Raw genomic sequence first — 24,628 nt, forward strand, 5'->3', positions numbered from 1 at the left:
AAAACATGCTCTTTGCAATGTTTTGTTTTTTTTTTCATTTCTGTTAAGTGTGCAGTAAAACCAGCCTATCAAACATGCTGAATTTTGAGACATGATCACAAAGCCAGTATTGATTATAATGTGTGTTTTTTGGCAGTGACCGCACAGTGAAGATTTGGGAAGCCAAAGGATCTCTGGAGGAGGGGGTCCACTGACACCTCATCACAGAACGGACCTTTCTCGCCTCTACCCGATCAAAGTGAATCATTTGTGAAGCTACTTCATCCCCCATGACTTGATGAAGTGTTGGATGGGCTGCAGAAAGAATGTTTGAACGACACTGACGCTCCGTTGATGCTCCACAATGATCCGTTTCAGGGAAGTCTAATTGGATGCGACAGCTCTCAGTCTTTCAAGCTGCGTGTATTTACTGTTAATTTAGGTCAAGACAAATCTCAAGTCTGCTGTAGAGCTCCAAGGACTACAGAACAGCTGCGATGAACAGCACTTCTCATAACTGCGACTGAAAACAAAATTTAATTTAATTTATGGACTTCAGTGTCAAGATATCCAGGAGTCTCCTGTGCTTTCATCATTCCTCTCCTCAGTTCAGCACTCGGCAACATGGATACCTTCTTTGCATATGCTGAATTTTGCCAGAGCTGATGAGAAAACAAAAACTTTTTGATTTGCTTCCTGGTACAAATTGTTGACTGCTGAAAGTGACCCAAGACAAAACATCTCCTGCACACCAGCAATAACTGTGAGTCTATCCTGTGTGTTCATGATGCGTGATGTGTTGTGTCATTGCTCTCCAGGTCATTCTGAGTGTGTGTGTGTGTATGTGTGTGTGTGTTTGTTCTCTGTAAGCAAGGACCAAATAACTACTGAAGCTGCATATGGGCTTATCTTGAGCTGTTACTGCCAAACCCTCAGTGGAACATTAGAGGCCTCTAAATAAACCACGCTCCTTTGAAAGGGTTAAACACATTGTACTGCTTGTACTGCCAGAACTACAAACAGATTTTGCTTCTGTTGTCTTGTTCATTTGCACTAATGAACTATTAATTAATCTATGATTTAATACATTTAAAAAAAAAAAGCTTAAAGAGCTAGCTTAACCACATCAAATCATGTTAATTCCTCGTTTCAGAGGCCACTGCTTTGCTAAGCTAGGCTAGCCAGCGAAGGACTAGCTTAACTGATGTTTCAAATTTAGCTACTGCCTTATTTCTGGTATAAAAAAAAACCCTGAATTGCTAAGAAAATTTAAAAAGCCGATTTTAATTGCAGGAAACACGCAGAGAAAAGTAGCTAAATTAGCTTCCTCAAGTTAGCCAACTAGCTAGCAGCAAGTCTGTGGTTGTTAACTGTTTTTCAGATTTTATATGTAGTTTTTTGTAAGCTCAATGATTTTGTATTTGGCAAAACAGATGTCAAAAAGTCAAATTGTAGTCTTAACTCAATTTTGACCCTTGTAGTTACTACATTTTGGCTTTGAATGGTAGCCAAGAATTAAAAAAAAGAAACATTAGCATAGCCGACAGTTGAACCTTGCTTTTATCTTTACATCTCAAAAACCCAGGCAGAGTAGCTTACATCCAGTTTGAAATAATATAGATATGTCAGTGTTTCCCCAACTCACAATGGCTTCAATATTTCAGTGACTTGTGCACAAATAACAGCTGGGTTTCTGGTTTCAGTATTCTCTGGCTGATACGCAGAAAGTTTCCTTGTAAGCGTTTGTAGCCTTAAGTGGTGTTTTAGTTTCCTCCACTGAATGGTCTCACTTTACTGTCAGCACGCTCCCCTCCGTCAAGGAAGCATTTTCTCACTTTCACGATTTTGATCCTTCAAATGAAAAGGTTACCCTAACCTTTAGTGGCTTTGCCGCACTTTGAAAGCCGAAGTACGGCTCTGGCTGCAAGTGCTTCTAGAAAACGCTGAGTCTCATAGCAATTTGGCTGAGAGGCTGTTTCTAATCTGATGGAATCAAGCACCTTGTAATTCCTAAATCTTAGGATATGACATGTATTTTGTGAAAGCATTTATTCCTGAAAGACGTGCGTATGTGTGTGTTTCTCAATCCATAGATGCGATAAGTTCTCCATGTACAGTACTGTCCACCTCTGCTGTAAACTACACACATGCTGCAGTAATCCATATCAAACATCAGTCAATCTTTTAAATGTGAGTCTAAAATGCTACTATTTATTTATTGTTTCACTTATTTTTTCTTTGTGTGACTTTGCTGTTGTGTCTTCCTTACCTATGAGAGATTTTGAACTCATTTCCTTGTAATGCCTCTTATATTTCAGCATCATAGTGGATGGACTGAACAGAATAAATGGGATGGGTTTCTTCATAATCAGAAGAATATTATCAGTGCCTGTAATAAATCCTTAACTGTGGAGAGTGACTTTAAAATCACTACCTGATGAATGCCGACTATCCCTTATTAAAAATGTCAGGTGTATCCTTTGAATTTATTGAAAAACGCTTGTATTTCAGGACAGTAAGGATATATGAGGCATGTCGGTGTTGTTAAAGTCAATGGGACGAAAATAATTGCACTGAAAATTCCAATTTTTGCAACTTTTAAATCTGTTTTTCCCCATTATCTCACAAGAAACTGGTTTTCTGTCCCATTGACTTAAATTGCAAAATAAACGACCCCAAAACAAGAAACAAAATGTGAAGTATTTCTCATTCATAATGAATCGGAAAGACTGCTTGAAATCTTTAATATTAATTTGTCTGTAAATCTATAAATACAACTGTTGTTTTCTTCCTGCTGATTTTTTTGTGCACTATTTCAAATTATTTGAAATGTCATGTGCGGTGTGGAAATAAATTTTAAAATAAAATATGGTTTTACCAGTGTTCTGTCTTAATTTTCTAATTATTTCTTTTTAAAATCATGTATTAATATGTTACGACCACATGGTGGTAGTGCTGTATAATGATGTACTGTACTATATTATTAATCATATAGGTTTTGAGATTGTCAACTTTTGTATTTATGAGCTTTGCTTTTCCCTGACAATAATTCAAATTATGTATGCGAGATGGTTAATGAAAACAGCTGCAGGCAATCTGTTTAACATTTTCTTATTTTAATTTGTATTATTTGTGTTTGGGGCTGAGTGGTTACCTCCAAGTGTCCCCCAAATACTACTGTTTCTCAAGAATAATCATAACAAGAATTTGCATAATCTCTGGTTCTTTGTGCCCTCACCAAATCATCATTTATCTGCAGCTTGTTTCATTCCTCCTTTAATTATAACTTCAGGCAGTAATATTATGTCCTGTGATTTACTCCAGCGCAGTCGACAGAGACAGACAGAGAGAGGTGAAAAGGGGTAAGAAACTCCCCCTGAAGACACAAATTAATGTGAACAATGCATTGATGGAAGGATCAATATTTAATGTTGGGCTGTACAGAGAGCAGCTGAGTGTTAATTGGCCTCAGAGGAGCAGAGCATTGACTCAAGGCTGACTCACACTGCCGTATGTGTCGTGTGTTGAACTTCTGCGCTTTTCTGTTGTGCTTTATACTATTTTAACAAGTGCTTTCAGATTACATAACACACCCCCACAATTCAATTCTCAACCTGATTAACTCAACATATTTTCTCTGCTGTCTTTACAGGGAAGTAATTAGTTCTCATGTTGGGATGTGATTGATTTGCATTAATGTCATAACATTGTCAGCTTGGAGATCAGCTATACACCTTGTCCTTACTGTAAACACATATATGACTCGCCCACAAGCTAATGATAAAATTAGTTCCATACTGTTGCAGGTAGCTAACTAAGATTGTTGGTTTATTGTATAACTTGATCTTCTTGATACTCAACTATAAGGTGAAGCCAGATTGTTTGAGAATGTCTCACTTTGTCTTGACTTGGCTTGTCTTTGTGATCTTCATCTAGCCCTGAAATATAACCCTTTGAAACCAGAGCAAATAGGTTTGATTTCTTTCAAAAACATGTAGAGAAGACAACAAGACCTGGCAAGAAAGTCCCTATAAAATAAGAAAAAAAAAACAACAGCAAAAAACAAAAGAAAAATAACTCAAACAAATAAGAAAATGACTCAAAAACTACTTATATGCATAAGGAAATAATAAGGAATACAAAAACATTTTGGGGGATTTGCTTTTCTTGTTGGGTATCAGTGTGACACTGGTTTAGCCTAAAGTCATAATTTGCAGGTCGATAAACAACTGGAGACAGCCAGGTCCAAAAACATCATATCTGCATATGAATGCAGGTAGGCTACATAAGGAGAAAGCCAATAAAAAGTGAAATTGTCACGATGGGCAGATTAGATTCCTGTCGGAAACGCTGGTAGATTCCTGGTAGATTTCCCATTCATATTACCAGAATCTCATTTTTTGTAACACTGGGCCACTTGACAGGAAATCAGATGGTCTATGAGTCATGAGGCCATTGTGTCAAACTGTCCACGCCCACAGAGCTGTTTGCTCATTTTTACATTAAAGGGAAGTATATGTTCCTGGAAAACACCTGCATGATAATCCTAAATTAGCTTTCATACATGTACACCAAGTCTCTGTCCTACCAGTTCCTCAGGATGTTTGCTGTATACAGGAATCGAGTAATACGCCTGGCGCATTGGCGCACAAACCAGATGATCAGGTTCCTCCAAAAATCAATAATGACTTCTCAGACAGAGAGTGTGTGCCGGGAGTTCCACTTTCACTTTAATTGTAGCATAATCTATGATGAGTTTGGATAATGTATCCCCCTCTAATCTGCTCAGTGAACACATTGATTGGTGATGTGTGTGGGCTTATACCGGATGCTCTTGTTTCACAGTTAAATCCGTCCGATAAATGTGATTTGTACAGCTGCAGGTGCTCCTTATGTACTGAGGGATTCAAATCAATACAAGTTTATTTCCACGTGAAATGGCCTGAGATGAGATTTAGCCCTCTCTCACTCTCTATCTTTCTCTCAATCAAGAAAATGTGTGTGCATGCATTTGTGTGCCACACTCCCCTTATTATTCGTACTAAAAAAATAAATATGAGAATTTGTCAAATATATAATGATGTACTCTACTCAGCTTTTGACCATCTTTTTAGCGTTGTTTTCCCATTTTTGTTTGGCCATTAGTTGGTGCATTAGAGACTCTTGCTGCGCATTTTTCTTGTTTTTATCTTTTGATGAAATCATGAAATAAATGCGAGCATCATTAGGAGCAGGAATGTTTTGTTTTCTGACATTTCACATGCTTCAACCGGCGGTATGAAAAACACATCTCATTTGCATTTCTTTGACAGCCATATGGAAGCAAACTCAAAGACAGAATTGGTGGGAGAAGAGATGGCTGAGGGACAGAAACAAAGCAAGAGATAAGGTGTGTTGGGAGGGGAAACAGGGAGAGACGGCCAAGAGTGGCAGTTAAAGACGTTTTTCTAAACGGCAATGAGGCTCAGGAGGACAGGGTCAATATTCACCACCCCGGCTCCTATCTCTGAGAGTCCACAGAGTGAATCCTCCGGCTAAAAATACCAGCGCTGCTGCTTTATGACCAGAACTGATGAGCCGTGATACTGCTGCTTGCTCTCTTAATGCAGCTACAGAAATCAACCTTGTCCCCTCTCAGTGGCTCTCAGTTATCAAGCAAAACAGATTGGGAAGAACAACATTTTTAATATGCCGGTAAAAGCGCCTCAGCATGAAATTAGAGGGCATTGCCTTTGAAGAAATTTCATTTACTGACTCAGTTTGAGTTTTTATGTTTCAACAAATACAGCAGCATGAAGAGATGGCAGAGGAGATTGAATATGGGTATGAGAATGAGAGATATAGCTTATGATGACAGCCATAGTGAGAGGATCAGGTGTGTGCTCTTGTATACATTTAACAGAGGGAAGCTCTCTACATTGAATTATCTGCTGAAGATCTCTCCATGTAAAGTGCAGGTCAGTATCAATTGTGTGGCGAGTGGCTGTTGAAGCAGGAGAGCTCTCCAGCTGAACCCTGTGTGCTAGAGGGTTAATGAGAACATCAGAAATCATAACTGGGATTTCAACACCAGAGTTAAAGGGAATATAGGTATGGCTGAGCAGCCTATTGCTCCAAAGTCCAGTTTCTCTGAAAATACACACTTCCTGCATTTGGTTTCAGTTTTCCAGCAACATATGAGCCACCAAACCCAATTCACTGACCTGCTTTTATTGCACCTTTTGTGCCACAAATGTGGGTGTTTTTAGCCAAAACATGAAACACCTAACCCCACATGCACCACAGCAAAGTTGACAAGTGCTAACCTTTTTTTTTTCTAAATATTTGGTTTTCAAACTGCATAGAGTGTATGTTTTTCGGAGAAACAATGGGTGATTGTTTTTGGGATAATTGTCTGTCAAAGAAATGGGCTTTCCATCCAGCAGGGCATTTTTCGGACTAATAGGGCTTTGGAGTTTTGGATCGTCGGAACAATGGGCTGTCCCCAACAGATCGAGGGATGACTTTGCTGAGCTGTTGTTACTTCACTTTGGCCAAGACACAATAATCTAGACTATTGCCATGAATTGCTATAAAAGTTTTTAAAAGCATTCTTGCATGCTATTCCAAACTATGTCAGACACCTGCAAAATGAATGACAGTCCCAACAGCCTCAACTCTACTGCTCTTTACTTTGTTTGGCTCTAAGCATGCTAACACACTAAACTAGGATGGTGTACGTGGTTCACATTACTTGCAAAATTTTTGTGATGTTAGATGATAGGTAATGTTAGCTAAATCGTATGAATTGATGGAAAGTTCAAAAAAGCTACTAAATGGACAGATTATTTCCTCAGCTAAGACATGTTTGGAAACAGAATGTAATTATGCACCTGGATCTGGCCTACTTGTCTGGATCCTAGATACATATTTTGTTCATGAAACTGTTAGATGTATAGACGTAAATGCAGTGTCCTGCTATCTCAATTGAGATGACTGACACTCATAAATATTCTCATAACATATATTCAAGTAGAGGTCAAATTTATGCATAAAAAATCTTTTTTTTATCTTTTTAAATCATAACTTCTTTAATATATCAAGAGAAATAGGATTTCTGCATAAAAGAGAAAAATACAGTGTTCATTAAAAACATTAATACACTGTAAACATACAAGTGTTAGTGGTGAATGCACTGTTTGGAGGTGTGTCTTTAATATAGATGCATGAGAACAATTGATCATGATAGAAATTGTTGTTGTGTGAAATCATTATGCAGCACTTTATTGGTGACAATAGACTTCATGTTTAATGCATGTACAGGGATTCAGTAGCTGAATTATGATTCATATTCTATTGTTACAGCAGGGACTTGATTTTTATACCTCTATTTAACGCTGAAAAACTCCTTGTGGAAACATCACAGAACCATGATTAATGGCTCAAATAAAGAGGACACCTGTGCCGGTTAAAGTATAAACATTTGTTTTTGTTTTATAGGGAAACCTCATAAAATATGGATGATTTAGCTCTTTCTTGGTTGGTGGTGCCACAGTCATGAGGTGATGATGTGATATTTGCTCACATAAATGGCTGCTCTCTTTCTGTCTGTACTCCCTCTGTATATGAGTGTGTGTGTCTGAATGTGTGTCCATTAATTTTTCCATCCACCCCACCGACTCATGCGGACACGAGGCGGTGCCATAGTGTTTGCCCAAAGGTGTCCTAATGGTTTTTGCCACCATGCCACAAGTCCAGCCCAGGATGTGTTGGTGCATGTGTGTGTATATGTGTGTCTTTGTAAGACAGCTATATTTAGAGATGTGGTTAGCTGGTAAGCACACTGAGTAATACTTAGATGAGTCATTTAAGGATCCCATGACCCTATGATCTAAACAAAATGCTTCCACACACACACTTATGTAGAAAAAAAAAATAAAAGTAGTAGCACTTTGGGATACTTATTATTTGGTGATGTGATAATTGCATTTGCACACGTAATGATAGAAGAAGTTGTACCTTTGATGTTTTTTTTTTTGAGAAAGCCAATATTCTAACAAAAAATCCTTCTTCAGTTTTATTTCTAGAAAATGAAAAAATAAAAATCTGCATTCATTAGGACATACAGTGAAATAAAGAGAAGTGTGTTCTGTTTCTGTCAAATGCTCCACAAACACACCCGTGGAACGAACCAGTTCAACATACTGTAAGTCTTTTGGAAATACACATTCATGCACACAATGTCCTCATAATGTGACTCTCCTCCTTATCCTTCCTCATTCATCATGCTGTCATTCTGTTCTCTGCCAGCGGAGGATCTCCCTTCCAGTTAATTAAATCAGATGCTTATCCTCATAGCATGGAGAGAGAGAAGAGAGAGATAGACTTATTAGTGTTTCTATACAAGCACTAATAATAATAATACTAATGAATAATGATCTCAAAAAAAGATGTGGTAGAGGGACTGAATGTGCTGTACCATATATACTCTACTGTTCAGGTGCAAATACACAAACTGGATTACCAATCGCAGACAAAATGGGTAACTACTGTTTTTTGGTTATTTGTAGAGCGACACTGAAACTTGTCGTAAGGTCTTAAAGCAACCGAAAAACAATAGCTCAATGTGATGTCACTCATTGGTTCATGGACTCCTGTTTCTCGAGTTCAGCAATGTGGCCATCGACTTATCTGAAGTCTAAGGCAAATTGTCAAATTGTCACATATTACTGCATTGTAAGTGGACTTTAGCTTCTACAGATTACACTCTAGGTATCCTCCTGTGTCTGCTGTTGATGTCATGGGATGCCACAACCAATACCAGGATATCAATAAAAGCACATGGTTAGGATGAGGCAACAAAAGTGGGTGGTTAGATTGGAAATTAAACATCAGGCTCCTGGGTTAAAGTCCAGGGTTTGTTGGACTGATCCATCATCCCTCTTGCCCGCCCTACGACAGCCTTCAAGATCCTCATAGTACGTCGACACCAACAGCGTTTCAATCAGACATCAGTTTGCTCATGTTATCAACTGATGCCACCTGTCCATGTATTATACTGCCATACCAGGTCGACTGTATTATAACAGTACAAAAGTTTCTGTTGGGCTGGGTAACAAACTGATGCTGCTCACCTGTGACATACCACTGAGAAATGTGGCTACAGTAGCTTGTGCCAAAATCACAGACAAAATGAAAGTATTTGTCAACTTTGTTGACTCGAATGGGCTTGGAGAGTAAGAGGAGTGGCGGGTGGGTCAGACAAACTCCGAACTTTTAGGTTAAGCCCTAAAAATGCCTGATTCTACATTTTCCATGAATATGTAGCATCATTGGTTTATCAGTTCCTGCCAGGACACAAAAACATTTTCAAACTTCACACCTGCTATTTTTAACACAGGCTTTATGCTATAAATTAGTAACCTCCAAGGCAGTGCCAAAATAACCCCTATGACATCACCGGGGGGCCCCGACTGCTTAATTTCACCCCCAGGCTCCCTAACAGGCTAATCCGGCCATGAAAGAAGAAGCAAGGGGTGTTTCATGCCAACAACCCACATTGAATTGAACTGAATTAAACTGAACTGCTGTGAATGAGAGCAAGGGAAATGTGTCCCTGTGTACACACACTCTCACACACACGCACACACACACACAGGAAAGACTTTTCATGACAAATTTCTGCTATTTTCTCCATGATTGTATCATTGTCATTACTTCCACGCCAGTAAATCTGAAGCACTGGATTTTAAAAGAGCTGAGCAGAAGTCAACTGAACTGAAAAAGAGTGAGAGACAGAAAGAGGGGGAAGGAGATGTCAGAGAGGCATAAAGGAAAAAGAGAGAAACACACAGTCAGAGGAGGAGAAAGAGAGAAGGAGAGGAGTGACATCACATCTCGCAGCCTCTCTCTCCCTCTCTCTGGCACCTTTGCTCCACTTCTCGCCGCGGAGGCACACACACACACACACACACACACACACACACACACTCACTCCCAGCTCCTCACTATCCTGCTCCGCCGCTCATAAAAAGGGGCTGGACCAGGCGGAAAACGGGGGGGAACAGGAAAAGCAAAACATTTTTTTTGACAGGATGAACAACACATTCCTAAACATGGCGTCGATAGGCGACTTCGACCCTCTCAACGCGTCTATTCCTGCCACCAAAGTTGAAATCACAGTGTCCTGCAGGTAAGGGAATGTGTCTGCTGCTTAACCTGCTTTTACTCTCACGGAAAAACACCGAGCCGTGGACGCAGCTGAAAGTCACCTGAGCTTCAACTCCGTCCAAGTTTGTGTGCACTTTAACTTAAGCGTATTTTATGGCGACTACAGCGCCGAGGATAGCGTGAAAAATATCACTTTTATGCGCTATTTATGGCGAGTAAACGTCAAATTGTGACTGTTACTGTAACGTGTGTACGATAGCGCTGGCTTAATTAGAAGTGGCGTCAGTTGTTCACTTTGAGTCCACTTCAACGCTGTCGAAACGAACTTATTAATCACGATAATATATGTTTAACACTAATTTAGAAAAAATAGTATGGAGTGTGTGAATTATATGTTAAAACTGTAACGTTAAAAACCTGGTAAAGTCAGCTCAAACTCACTCTAATGTATGTTAAGACGTAACACGGATGTTTACACTACGTACACTATTTGCTTTTTAAGCAACTAAAAATGATGTTTTAGGGACTGTTCGTTATTCATGAAAGAGGGGGTGGGGGTGCAAAATGGCGTAGGCATTTCCAATGTTTTTTTAAGCACTGGGGAGAGACATTCAGCTGTAAACAGTGGTATTTTTTATTTAATTTAACCTGCAATTTTGTTTGAAAAGCATGTTTTCTGTAAAAATCGCCCAAATCACAGCATTTATCACAGCTAGAAACTGTAAAATATGGTTGTTTATAGTGGAGGAAGTGTCATGCATTATCTCCCAGTCACTCAGGGAGGCGTGTCTGCTGCTTAACCTCACTGTACTTTCAAGGAAAAACACTGAGCTGTTGATATATCGAAAGTCAGCTGTGCTGGAACTCTGTCCAAGTTTGTGTTAAGTTTCAGTTTAGCGTCTTTTATAACGACTACAGCGCCGAGGCTAGCGTGAAAAATGACACTTTTATATGCTATTTGTGGCGCATAAGCTTTGTGTTAGAGGTGTGATGTCAGTTGGTCACTTTTAGTCCACTTCAAAATGTTTACAGTGATAGGCTACTGTTTTAGGGACAGTTTGTGATTTATGAGAGAGAAGGGTGTGGTGCAAATTGTTATTTTAAACCTCAGAACTCAGAGGGGGGTTTAAAAGCATGTTTTCTGTAAAAATCTCTGAAATCAAACAATTTGTCATGGCCACATATATATATATAGACCCACCTCCTACTCTGATAAATAAAGCACAGTCCCTTATGGCTATTACAAACACACATTTGGAAAATACTGACACAAAAAGGCCATATGGAAAAATACAGTGGTAGAACAGTCCGATAAAGTATAAGCTGATTATTTCATATAAAAACACTGCGTTTGAGCTGTATTCCCACCGGTGTGTGTGCTAAGCGTTCAAGGGTGCTAATGACTTAGTACTAATTATTTCGGCATTGCATACTGTATCTGTGTTTTTGTTGTTGCTGTATTTGACAGCTGACAGTCTTGTTGCTGGCTTCTCACATGTCAAGATAAAGGCGTAATTTTGGCATATGGAAAGCATCAAAAAGGTGTTAAATCATTAAATGCAGTTGGCGTGGGAGTGAAAGAGTGTTAGAGAGACAGGGGAAAAGGCCTGTGTGTCTATCTAGCCCTCTCTGAAAGAGGTCTTTGTCATTCAGGGAGGATTTTCCTCTCTACATACACGCACAGTGAGAATGCAGAGAATGTGGTGTGTTTCTGGCTGACTGGTGACCCACAGTAGGCTACAGGCTGTACGCTTCACCGGTTAGACCAATTTCTGAGGAGCCCCCCTGTAAGGGAATCCAATTAAATGTGTCACTGGCATCAAATGAAATAGGTCATGCTACGTCTGTTGTCTTTTTTTATTGTCTTATTCCATGAAGAGTTGTTTAATACACATTTAAAGGTGCAGTATGTAGGATTTAAAGCTATATAAATGTCTTTCTTAGTGTTTTATCACCTGAAAATAAGAATCATTGTATTGTTGTTACCTTATGAATTGTTAATATAGGGAGCAGGTCCTTGACCACAGAGTCCACCATGCACAGCCATGTTTCTACAGCAGCCCAGACTGGACAAACTATACGCTGGCTTTGGAAATAGCTATTTGATTTTTGTGACAGCCACTATAGTTCGCAGCCGCTCTGTGATGAGCTAAGCAGTACAGGAAAAACACAGATTTTTTTATGCAACACTGCTTTATTCAGTGTTTTTATCAGTTGAAATCCCCTGGTCAGTTTGTTTTGAAGAGGAAGAGACATTTGCAGATAATTTTGCTCTTTATTAGAAATCTCCTGAACAATGAACACTGAAGTAATCCTAACTGTGAGTTCCCGCTTAGCACAGAGGAATTTTCAGCAGGTTGCAATCTGCAATTTTCACCACTAGCTGTCACTAAATCCTCCACACTGCTCCTGTAAAGCATTATTGTGACGAGTGACAAATGCAGAGAAAAAGCTGTTGAAAATGAACACTTGACAGTCTTACACCCCTGAAGCTGCACTGTCAAAAAATAGGTTGCAATGCATGGGAGTTTGTGATAAGTGAACTTTCACGGCAGTGCGCCTGAATATTGATGATATGTTAATGTGTATTGCCCGCAGTCGTTCAAATGCTCTTGTAAGACTTTAAATGAATCTAGACAAACATGCTTCTTCCAGACAGACAGATACGCAGTTAATTGGAATGAAACTGAAAATGTCTTTGAATGTTGATGTTGTTGCTGTCTTAATTTCAAGGCAGTGTTTCCCTGCCATTGGTGCATTGTTGTGGTTATGATTGGGTATTATTTTCCTTGAGCATGATGTCTTTAACAGTACTGTGATGATATTTTGAGACATTTTGTTATTGTGCTGTCATTCAAATTAACAAAGCCCTGCCAAATTTTATTGAGGCAGTATTAAAAGTGTTAAAAATTCTGCACATTAAGTGGAATTGACTTTTAATGTGCTGGATAAATCCATCCTTGCAATTTCCAGCAGCTGGTTGAATAACAGTGCTTTACAATTAAGTCATAAATCAAATGTCAGAATACTAATTTTAGTTAAGCATGTGTGCATGGGTGTATTTTGGCACTGTTTTCAAACTGTACGAATGGCATTTATTGCCCTGATGCTGGAATAATTAATAGATCAAACTTTAAGGTGATGTTCCTGCTGTACTAATTGTCTAAGCAGAGTGGACAGAAACTCTTTCCTATCCTGCCCGATTCCCTTAGATACTGTAGTTACTGTATTTCCAGAAGTACCATCTCCTTAGTAACAGAGAGCCAATGTCATCCTCCAGCAGAATATATGAACATGCTGTGCAGAGTTTGCTAATTTCTGAGTCACCCAGCTCCCCAGCCCCCAGGGGGGAATGTGTTTTGGTGGCTATCCTCCCACCTCCGACCTGAGGTGAAGCGGGGATGCCATGGTTATGGCATGGCGAGGTGTGTGTGTGTGCACTCATACATGTTTGCGTGAGCTTATTGCTTATATGTTGTGTGTTTGTGCATGTGTCAAGTGGCCACAAAGGGCAATATCACCATGGTTACTACTTTTTTTAAAAGTTTCCCTCTGTGTGTGTAGGGGGGTGTTGGAGTGAGAAATGTAACTGAGGAGACAATGGCTTAAGTGAGAACAACATGAATGAATGTCCAGTATATCTTTTTGGATTATAATGTGTGCAGTAAGGCTGCAGTGATTGTTGCTGTGAGGATTTCACACGCATTTGTTTATTTGTGGAAACCTGCCACAATTGAAAAATCTGCTGCCACGTATTGCTTATATATTTTTGGAACTGGACCACCCATTAGGAGCGCTTTTGGAATATATATATACTGTTCTGTTATTGACTGCACCATTCTCGTGGAGCGCAGAGTGTACTTTGGGCACAGATGGAACAGTAGAACCAATATTTGCAGTGAAAGTTAAATTGAATTGTTAATTGCACTGGTTTTTAAGTTTGCCATCAGTCACCTTTGCAGCAACTCCTTCTTTTATTCATTGATCTGATCAGCTCTGACCGGATTGACAGATCGATTCTCCAACCCACCGCTCAAACTCCTTTAAACTCCAAAAACACCTAGATTCTAATTTTGTGGGAAACACTGACTGTGGTTTATAATTGATCTTGGCTGAGAGCAAAAAGAAAAAAAAATCCAGTCTTAACAGATCAGGTCAGGCTTGCTTTGGCTTATTTGCGATGCATATCAGCATTCTTAAAGCGCTGAGTGTGCGTTCCGGTTAAAGCTGTTGACACCTGTTTCGGGGAATGGCTAGAACAGGCAATTTGCCAACAAATGACACACTTATGTTTTGCTTTCACTTTTGATTTGATATTTATACCTATTAAGCCTTTTTTAACACACTGAATGGCTTGTTTAGGGGAGACTTTGCTGATTTTCAGTCAGATTTGTATCAAAGCCGTGTGGGTAGTATGTGTAGATGAAATGTGGTAAACTTCCCTCCATCTAACCAGTGCCTAGATAACCACCCTTACGAAACACATGTCGTGAAATATGTCATTGAACTACAGGCTGAACTTTTGTATTTTCATATTGCCCGTCACCCATGCTGCCGCCATGGACACAAAGAGTATAGAAGTGGCTCTAGACAAAGACCTCTCTCTCTCTCTCTCTTGAATATAAATCAAGATTATGTCGATGCACTACTTCTCTTCTAATATGTTTTCAGAAACATATTTTAATGCTTTTTTTCAGCTGTAACAGCGAGAGGTCATAGACCGGAAGTGGGTGCCATAATGCTTCCTGCGCAGTGAAAACGGAGGATGAAAAACCTGAGCATAGTTGCATGCAAACCTGAGTTGCATATTATTCGCCTGAAATGTTTTCAGAAACACGTTGCAGCTTACCATTTAAGTGCAACAGGAGATAATTTAACCAGCCAGCTGCCATTGTGTGACAGGAACCAGTTAGCATTACATCATCCACCAGAAGGAGAGTTTATTGCTCCTATGCGGCGCAGTGCATTCTGGTAGTTGAAGGTTTTCTACCTTTTGAGCAAAAGCAAATGCTACAGTCCTTTTTTTCCCCCTTTTTTTCTCTAGTCATGTAGCACTAATTTCAAAGTATTTGCATCTTTGTATTCTATAGACAGCCTAGTTTTATGTGAGGACCCTCTTGATAGCTTTATACTAAAAAGTGGAAATTTTTCAAGTGAGGGAAAGAGAGAGAGAGAGAGAGAGAGGAAAGCAAGGGAAGAATAAGTAGGTTGAGAGACTTACTTTAATTTGAAGTAGCTCTCCTCAAGTAATTGTACAGTAAGCAATGACATGACTGCTGCGGAAATATTGATAGATCGTCTTAGCCTGCATCTCCGGCTAATTCAGATAATGCTCTGATGCCATGGGGATATGGAGTAAGAGCTTGGCTCAGACTCAGCAGTGAGCTTGAAACATTTTGCTGATCGATGGGAGAGCCCGTGGTATTAGCTGGGATCGATGCTCTGCCAGCTCTGCCTGCTGTGGCGAACAAAAGCGCACATGCCTAAATGTATGTTCACACAAAACTGTAAAGGTCTACATATATGAATGGCCGTACTCACAAGCCATTCCTCACCCACGCTGGAACAGTCACAGAAAATAAATTACTCCCTGATGCACTTACTGGGGGACTCAGCTGTGAATAGCCTGAAGTCCACATATTCCATTATGTCATTGATCAAACAGGCACACAGGCTGCTACCTGTTTTTTAGCAAACTCAAACACACTCACATATATACACAAAATCAATACTTCTCATATTTCAAATGACATGTCTAGAACATTTGTTGGAATTTTAAGAAAGTTTGTTTTCAGTGTCTCAAAGCAGTAGGGGGTAACTTGAACTTGAAACTGCTTTATTCTCTGTTTATACCTTCTTTTTTTAAAAAAATCACCTGGTCAGTTGATTTTAGAGAGGAAGAGACCTCTGCGGATATTTCAGCTTTTGGTAAAAACCAACTAAACAATGAACACTGAAGGAATTATAACCAGGAGAAGTTTCAGCTGGTGGCAATCTGCAATCCTCGCTGCTAGATGCCACTAAATCCCCCCTAAATCTTATAAAGTGCTCCTTTAAGTAGCTCTAAATTGCCTTTTCTGCCTAAGTTGATATTTAGGCCACCAAAAATGTATTTCAGGCCACCAAATTAAGGGGCTTAGTGGCCTTTGGGGCCAGTGCAGAAAAAATACTAGCATCTGTTCATGCTCTGTGCTGTGTTGTTTTCAGTCTGAAGTCGGAATGAAAGAGAATGTCAGCTGACATTTGTATCCAGAGTAAAATTACTCCATCTCTCTCAGACGAATGACCTTAGAGAGATAAAAACAGTCTGCTACTGTAACCTGTTTTATGGGTTGCTGTTAAAATACCACTTGCACACAAACAAGTTTGCCGCCCCAGACGAATGACCTGAGAGATAAAAAAGGGACTGTTTTTCTTAGTGGGATCGTAACAGTTTTTCCCCTACTGTCTTTCAGACTGTTTGACGTACCTGTCTCTGACTGGCTCTTTCTCTGTGTCTTGCCATGCATAACAGCACTGTCAGCAAACATCATAACTGTTGACAGTGACAACTCTCAGATTCTCCCTCCTCCCAAAAACAAAACCATAAACAATGGCTTTCCTGTATGCATTGTTGCCACAACACATTGGTTGTGGTGTAAATTAAAAATAGAGACATGCTTTTGTATGGTGGGCTATTTTGTGGGTTTTTTTCAACCTGCTATGACACATGATCTCATGTATGACCAGCTGAGTAAATGTCAAGTCACATTATTTTCTCATAAGAAGTAAAAACATATCGGTCTTAATCATCATACTCTACTGTATATCCAAACTACTTTTAAGTCAATGTGTATATACAAACGTCTCCCAACTGATTTCAACTAAGCCTGGTTTGGAAATATGAAAAGAGGCCAAATTTGAAAACGAGGTCATATTTGTGCAGGCCTGAAGGCTGGAACACGCGACTGCTGTGATCTTAATGGATTCACTCAGAAAATGTGTCATCCTTTCAGCTTTAACCCACAAGTAGTCCTGTGGCTTTAGGTATTTCTTGTCATGCCAAATTTGAGTTAAAACACTCATTACATAAGAATTGTTCATGCTCATCTCTGGGGACAACTTGATGTTTTTCCTCATTGATTGTGTTGTTTGATGTGTGTACAGGACAAAGTCTACACTGTGCCCAGTAGAATGATTTTGAATCATATATCTACCAGTAAGCACAGCCTCAGGAAACCACAGGTGAGAGTTTACTCACCAGTGGAACCAATCTCAACTCTCATTCAGGAGCTTAATTACAGCAGAGTGAATGGAGGCCTCCCACACAGAGCACGAGGCAATCATATGCTTGTCATGGTGTTCAAGAGGAAGCTATTCTTCCTCCCCATGGAAAACCTTGCCTTTGTCTCATTTTGAACATGCTGATTTGGCAGCATGGTTGTCAGTGTACGTTGGAAGGCAAATACTGACAGTCTGAAACTGGAGAAAGACTCCCAGTGTGACGAAACACTGGCAGCATCTTGTTCCTTCTCCTCTATTTTACTAGTGATGTTGCTAGGTACGCACCCTGAGTCGCTGATACATTAAAAACTGAAAGGATGTCAATACGTTTTATGGACGCACCCTTTTGTTCTTGATAATGCAAAATTGTGGACAACTAATCCGTGTGGAATTCACTGAAGCAGTGGTGTCACATGACTTAACTTATTTTGAAACTATTTCTCATGACACACAAACCACTGAGATTGAGTCTTTTGTTTTGGATGTTATCATCAGACTGACAGTGATGCGTCGGTGTTTTTGTTCCAGTGCTCTGCACAGATGTGACATCTGCCCAGTTGCCCACCTACCCACTGTCATTCCCGGCTCTCTAGGTCTAGCTCACCAGCAGCATGGCCTAGAGGTCCCCATGGACCTCTGGGAGACAAAAACAATGTATTTTTAGGTTCATGCAATGTGTCTGATTTGAAGAATATGTTTATTACCACAGAAATTCCTGTTGTATATTCATCTAGATCATGATTTTGGCTTCCCTATAATGATGTTGTGTTTTACTTATAAAAAACTCTTCCTAAATTAACAGTGAGCCTCTGCTTTTTGGGATCCATTGTTTGGAATACTCTCACTAACATCTCCTTGTGTTGCTTTTCTGAATCCCTGTACATTTCCAGCATCAACGCATACCTTTTTCTCCCCAAAATTAGTGTGTGCAGTGCACGCAGGTTTTTCAAACAAAGGTAAACCCACTAAAAAAGGCTATAGACTGCTTTCCCAATGAGCTGTGCACACGACACTGCAGCAGACTATTGTGCCTGTCTGTGTGTGTGTATGTGTGTGTGTCGCAGACAGGTTGGAGGTTAAGAGTCGACAGCAGCAGGGTTAGAGGTCTGTGAAAACTCAACAGTGGTTGCTTCTCTTTATATATCTCTTAATTATTACAGTAATTGCTGGCGGGGCGTTATAGCATCTTATAGCATTTTCCCCTCAACATTGCATGCCACTGTTTTCTCCTTGTGCTTAGTGCATAAATAGTTAATCATGAGACTAGCTGTTCTATGATATGCATGTTTAATGTTACAATACGGTGCACAGTTGTCTTAGTTATAATGTCAAAATGCTTTCATCATTGCTCCTATGCCTAGTTGCCACTCTGTCTGGATCGATTATGTATGTTTAACTTAAAACAATAAACATTATGTGTGTTTATGCAGATCAGTCATTTTTGCTGCATGGATCTGTGCAGATATTCATAGATAGCTGTTACATCACCCATCCAAAAAAAGTAAACTTTTAACATAAAATGGGGTCAACTGACATTTACATTTATTGTGTTTGTATATGTGCTGTTTTTTAAATTAAAAAGCAACAAAAAGTGAGATTACTCTTAACACTGAATGAATGCCAACATCCAAATTGAGTACTCATGCCCGTCCCTCCTACCAGTAGTTCTCCATATCAACATTCCTGATGGATAATTAGTGAGATGAAGAAAATCGGCTTTGAAAACCCAGCTTTCTTCAACACTGGTTGTCTACTCAGGGAATGTTTTACACCTGTGATGCCAGTTTAATGCAATTAACTGTGCACAACGGCAAAGAACCAAGAGCACTCTGGGTTCAGACAATTTATACTAAGGGAAAAGTTCGGCATACTGCAGGCAAATACTTAAAGAAAAGGAAGTATGATGAGTTTATCTCTCAGGCAGTCACGCTGCCTCACAACCAGCAAAGTCTTTTAAGGACTCAAGCGCAAGCTAGTGTGCAAGCTAGGTGTGTATCTGTGTGTGTTTGTATTTCTGTGGCCTTATGTATTTGTTTGAAGTAAACACACTGTAGCCCATTTCGATAGTCTTTTGCTTATTTGTGACTTTCCCATGCTTCACGTTGTGCTTTTTGTGGTAATTCTAAATTACTGTGTTTGCCAAAGGAATTTGTTTTGATGGCAATCTTCCCTCTCTTAGAGCGCAGTTGTACTTCCTAAGAAAAACCAGCATGGTAGCTGTTATCAACACAGACAAGTCTGCTTAAGCCAGTGCTCAAAATAGGGCTTAGTCCACCATGGATTTTTAAGGTTGATATAATACCAATAATGTTTGTAGTTAAGGATTTCTAATGTCCTTCTGATATTAAACTTAATTTGTGATAATGATCCATAAAAAAAGTTTGTATATATATCAAGAGAAAGACAAAATAATCAGCATGCACTGTAATCAGTGTAACGTTTTAATATTATCAATGAAAAAACAATAGTACACCACCGTGAGCATTGAGATGTGGCTGCTGGATACAAAAAGAGATATAATGTGTAATCCGCCCTGACCTTTAACAACATGGGCTCTTGAGTTAGGTCAAGTGTCACTTCTTTCTAGTTTAGCAACTAACAGTAACTTGCAATGTTGATTAATCTGCCCATTATTTTCTCTATTAATCATTTTGTCTATAAAATGTCAGAAAATAGTGAAACATGCAGTGTATAATTTCGCTGTAGCCCAAGGTGACGTCTTCAAATGGCATGTTTTATCTGATCAACAGTCCAGATATTCAAAGCTATTCAGTTTATTGTCTTGTACTGTATGGCAAAGAAAAGCATCAAATTATCACATTTAAAGGGGCTCTTTACAAAATTCAGAGCATATAAGTTTAGAAGAGCTAACAGTGCACACCAGGGGTTAACTGTAGGTTGGGCACTTGATCAACTAATTGGTTAATTGACTAATCACGGCTGTTCCACCTTTTGCAAATTCAGATGCAACAGGAGAAAGCCTAGGCTTAAACATAGACATATCTTGTAATATTTTCATAAATGTAATACAGGGTGGAATTAATTGAAGTTGTGTTAGACAATGCTTTTGTTAAGGCCTTTTGCTTTGTGTCGAGTCTCAGCAAACACTATTCAAATCTTGATTGAGTGAAGCTGTGGTAAACAGACTGTGGACCATTGAACGGTTGCCAACGCTGTAAAAAGATTACAGTGTCTAACTCGTTCTGAAGACCAAAAGTCTTTCCGTTAATCAAGTTTAATTGATTGATAGATTTTCTCGCTGACTGCAATACATTTTAGCATTCTCTATATTGGCTTCAGAGTAAAGTTCATCATTGTTAAAGTAAGTTAGACAGAGCAGAAATAACTACATAAAGATAACAGACTTCCAGTTTGCAAACAGTGATTTGGTTTCTCACCCTGGGAAGCAGATAGAGGGAAGACACTTCAGGTTTTTGGGCCACAGCCAAGAAAAGGCTTAAAAGTAGGTTGGGTAAATGTAGGTTGTGTAAGGCTGGATCTCACAAAAACAGATGCAGACTTTGGACTGTTGAGCCTAGATTAAAGGGAAAAGCTTGAAATTTCAGCTCTGATTTGGACTTCAGGCCATCACTGTAATTATGAATACATTCTTAGTCATCTTGGAAAATAATCCCTCAGAAAGGATTATAGATGCTGAGATTTGAAGTGACATGTTTCCATGTGGTGTTGTGTTTCTTAGAAATGCTATCGTTTAACATCGAGCCACATGAGTCACTGCTTGCGGCAAAGTATTTAGTGTCAAAGCATTTTTTGAAGCGATAAAGTAAAGATGACGTAGTTCCTCCCCTGAAGATGTGACTCTCCCTCTGGGTCACATGCTCTAGATTGTATCCGGCGGCCGATTTGGACTTCACACCATTGACTGTATTGATTCACATTTCAAAACACACTATCGCCATTCTTCTTGTAACAACATAAAAATCTTTAACCACACAGCCATACATTTTGCTCCGAGCGTTTGAAGCAAACCACTTAGCCTACAAAAACCACCCTTTAACATCACGAGTCAGGCACGACCCACTATCTGTTATCTATTTTCAGGTCGCTCACTCCCACTCCTTCATGGGAAGTGATTATGTTGACCTTTCTGGCCCCATAGAACTCACAAAATGGCTCTCTTGTTGAAGACGCTGTTGACAGCCACCACTTTGAAGGGAAGACGGGGATGCCTGCTGAGTGCCGGTTCAATGCCAGCCAAAAGCACAAAAGGATGTGTGCGTGATGACACGGAGGCCGCTAACTTTCCTATTTGTTTACATGTGGTTTTGAGCAGCAGGGAGCACAAATGATTTTGGATGAGAACACAGTGGTGCTGGCAATCAGTGAGACAAAGCTATATTGAAGAAAGCCTTTTTGAGCTGCCACAAATTGATGCCATTGTCTTGACTGTCTTACAGTACCTCTCCTTCTGAGTGAGGCAGAGTGTGTTTCCGGCTACTTTTAGAGTGTGTTTGTGTACGTGCGTAACAGATTTTGTGTGTGCGTTTTCTGTAATTAAGTTTAGCTTTTTTCAAGTCAAGATTTATGCACTCAGAGGAAATTACTATCGACTTCTTTCTTTCTATTATTCCATCACCATGGGGGGCTTTTCTACATAGGTCACCAGGGTGTGTGTGTGTGTGTGTGTGTGTGTGTGTGTGTGTGTGTGTGTGTAAGATTGCTCTATATACCACACACATTTTGAGAACACACAAACCACCCAGTGATACAGTGCCTCCGCTCCATACATCAAGCTGTATAGCTGCCTTGAACAAATGGATTGATAAAAATCTGACGAAGAGGAAGAGCGAGTCATTGAAAAAGGTTAAGGCCTATACACACACACACACTCCAGGTGTGTACCACTCTATTACCACATGCAGAAGCAATAAGTGGAGGGGTAATAGGTGTACACGCTGACCTTACTCTCAAGGTTAGACAGCTGTGGTGTTATTTTAAAATGCAGGTGATAAAACATGGACTCAAGGACACACACACACACACACACACACACACACACACACACACACATACATTCCTTTCACATTAGCAACCTAAAGGCAAGCCAACCTGAGTCAAAAATGGATTGTTGCAAATAACAGTCCCTACAGGATTTTGTGAGCTGCTTTTCTGGTTGGTATGGCCTTAATTGCCTGATTTCACAGCAGCTTTTGTAAAAAAAATTGCATTGCATGTTGCAATATTTTTAGGTGAGTTACCTGAACAAACTATATTTCGTTGAGTGTCCACAGTGAAACACTTTGCTCCATAGACAGCAAAACTACTACTCTCTACACATTTTACTCTCTTACACTGAGCTGAAAGGAAAAAAAGTGCCTATAGGTCTGGTAATAACTGCTGTAAATAACATAAATAATTATACTGTTGTTTATAGCATGTGATTTTTCACTGCGGACACACATACAGCAAAGAGTTGGAAAGTTGATGATGGCTGTCGTTGTTTTGCTGTACAAGAGCTGTAAGCTTTGCAAATAAAATACCTGTGTGATTAGTGTTGCAGCAATATATCGGTTTTAAGGTATACCCTGATATGAAAGTTTGCAATTATCATGTTGTGCATATTTGCTTATATACAGTATTGAAAAAAATGCAACTTGATGGAGAATCTCAGCTTTATTTTAGTTATTTTCAAAAAGGAGACTATTTACACATACTTCCCAAAAAAAAATGGTGTCAAGTCTTAATTATAGCAATAAAACATTTGTTCAACCATCAAGACAATTATCATACTGTAAAAATGTCATACTGTTGCAACCCTTTGTGTACACATAAAACAAACAATTGGACTGAGCTCTCTATATCTTAATAAAGCCAGTCCAGATTAGTTAAAAAATGCCTCCATCAGCCCTGCTACTGATCTCTGAGATCGGATCGGGACATCCCCAGGTTACGTAGAATACCATCACTGCTGTGTATTCATGTAGATTTTCTATAAAGTTTCCAGTGTAAAACACAATTTTGTCAAGCAGACTTTCCTCTATGATTTTTTTCTTCTTCTGAGAATATTCCATGGGAATAATTGAGCACTGAGACCTGCTGACCTCAGGGTCAAACAGGCGTTAAAAGCTCTGCTCAATGGGCCATCAGAGAACGTGCTGAAGTGCTAATTGCGAATGAATTCATCAATAACCACCAAGATGTAGAGCAGGAAGCCCCCGGGAGAAATTTAGCTGAAGGACTGCATATGGGTAATGCACACACACAGTAGGTGCACACATGCGATTAAAAGTATTTCAACACTCACGCATGCACACACAATCAGTGAGAGATATTTGTGCTGCGGTGCCTCCCGTCAGTCAGACAGCTGATGACATTTTCAGCACAGGCTACACACACACATAAAATACGATCACATTTGATGCTCTGACATTTTATTTTCACTCTGATGTAGATTGCCTCCCGCGGGACATAAAGCCATAATAAAACAAATCAAAACATCTAGAAATTCTACCAGCCCAATTTGATTTTTTGACATTTTGGGTGTGATATCTGGATAGAAACAGGCAATGTCTGATTAGTATTTTTTCTGCTGCTTCACAAAAAAAAAGGCGCAGCGCTACAGATCTTAACAGCTCTCTAATTGTCAGCGCAACACAGATTTAAGCTATTTGACAAGTAAGATTACTTGACATACAGTAAATCACCCTCACAGCCCTATTTAGAGCCAGAGAGCGACAGAAATAGAGCAGGGAGAGAGAAACTGCCTGGCCTAATGAAGTCATCTCCATCCCGGTCACATAGCACAGAGGCTGTTTGAATTCCTCCAGGGATGCTGCCTCCCTCGCTGTCTGCCTCCCCCTCTCTAGAAGCCCCTGGCCTCAGCGCGCACATCCAAGCATGTCTGGGTATTTCTCTCACATGTTCAAAAGCGCACAATATCCTGTTGAAAATGTAGAAAAAGCCACACATGTAACAGAGAAAAAGGGAGATACAAAGGTTGTGCGAGGGGTGTCAGAAAGGAATACCTCCCTCCCTTTTCCTCTTGCCCTGGTGTCACCTATGGTAACTGTGGGTAGCCAGACACTTACACAAACAATCACACATGCTGCCCGTTATGCTGTGCCACAACTTTTCTTACAGACAGACGTGCAGACACAATCACAAACCACCCGCACACACACAACGCACCTCACAAAGATTTTTTATGCATGTGCACGGCTACTGAGCACACAATTTGGCTGCTTGACAGATGCTGAACATGTCCCATTTACTGTGT

General features: G+C 39.7%; 2 protein-coding genes across 2 annotated transcripts in view; both read left to right on the forward strand.

Annotated features, from left to right (window-relative positions):
• LOC121961184 (kinesin-like protein KIF21A) overlaps positions 1–2,826 on the forward strand; it is a 42,549-nt gene extending 39,723 nt beyond the window's left edge. Inside the window, 1 exon segment of the mRNA XM_042511066.1 lies at positions 137–2,826. Coding sequence (XP_042367000.1) covers positions 137–194 — 58 coding nt within the window. The 3' untranslated portion in view covers positions 195–2,826.
• A 7,127-nt stretch (positions 2,827–9,953) lies between these two features.
• LOC121961191 (copine-8) overlaps positions 9,954–24,628 on the forward strand; it is a 100,323-nt gene continuing 85,648 nt past the window's right edge. Inside the window, exon 1 of the mRNA XM_042511078.1 lies at positions 9,954–10,150. Coding sequence (XP_042367012.1) covers positions 10,053–10,150 — 98 coding nt within the window. The 5' untranslated portion in view covers positions 9,954–10,052. The remainder of the gene's footprint in view (positions 10,151–24,628) is intronic.

This window comes from Plectropomus leopardus, chromosome 22 (assembly GCF_008729295.1).
Source record: "Plectropomus leopardus isolate mb chromosome 22, YSFRI_Pleo_2.0, whole genome shotgun sequence".
NCBI lineage: Eukaryota > Metazoa > Chordata > Actinopteri > Perciformes > Serranidae > Plectropomus > Plectropomus leopardus.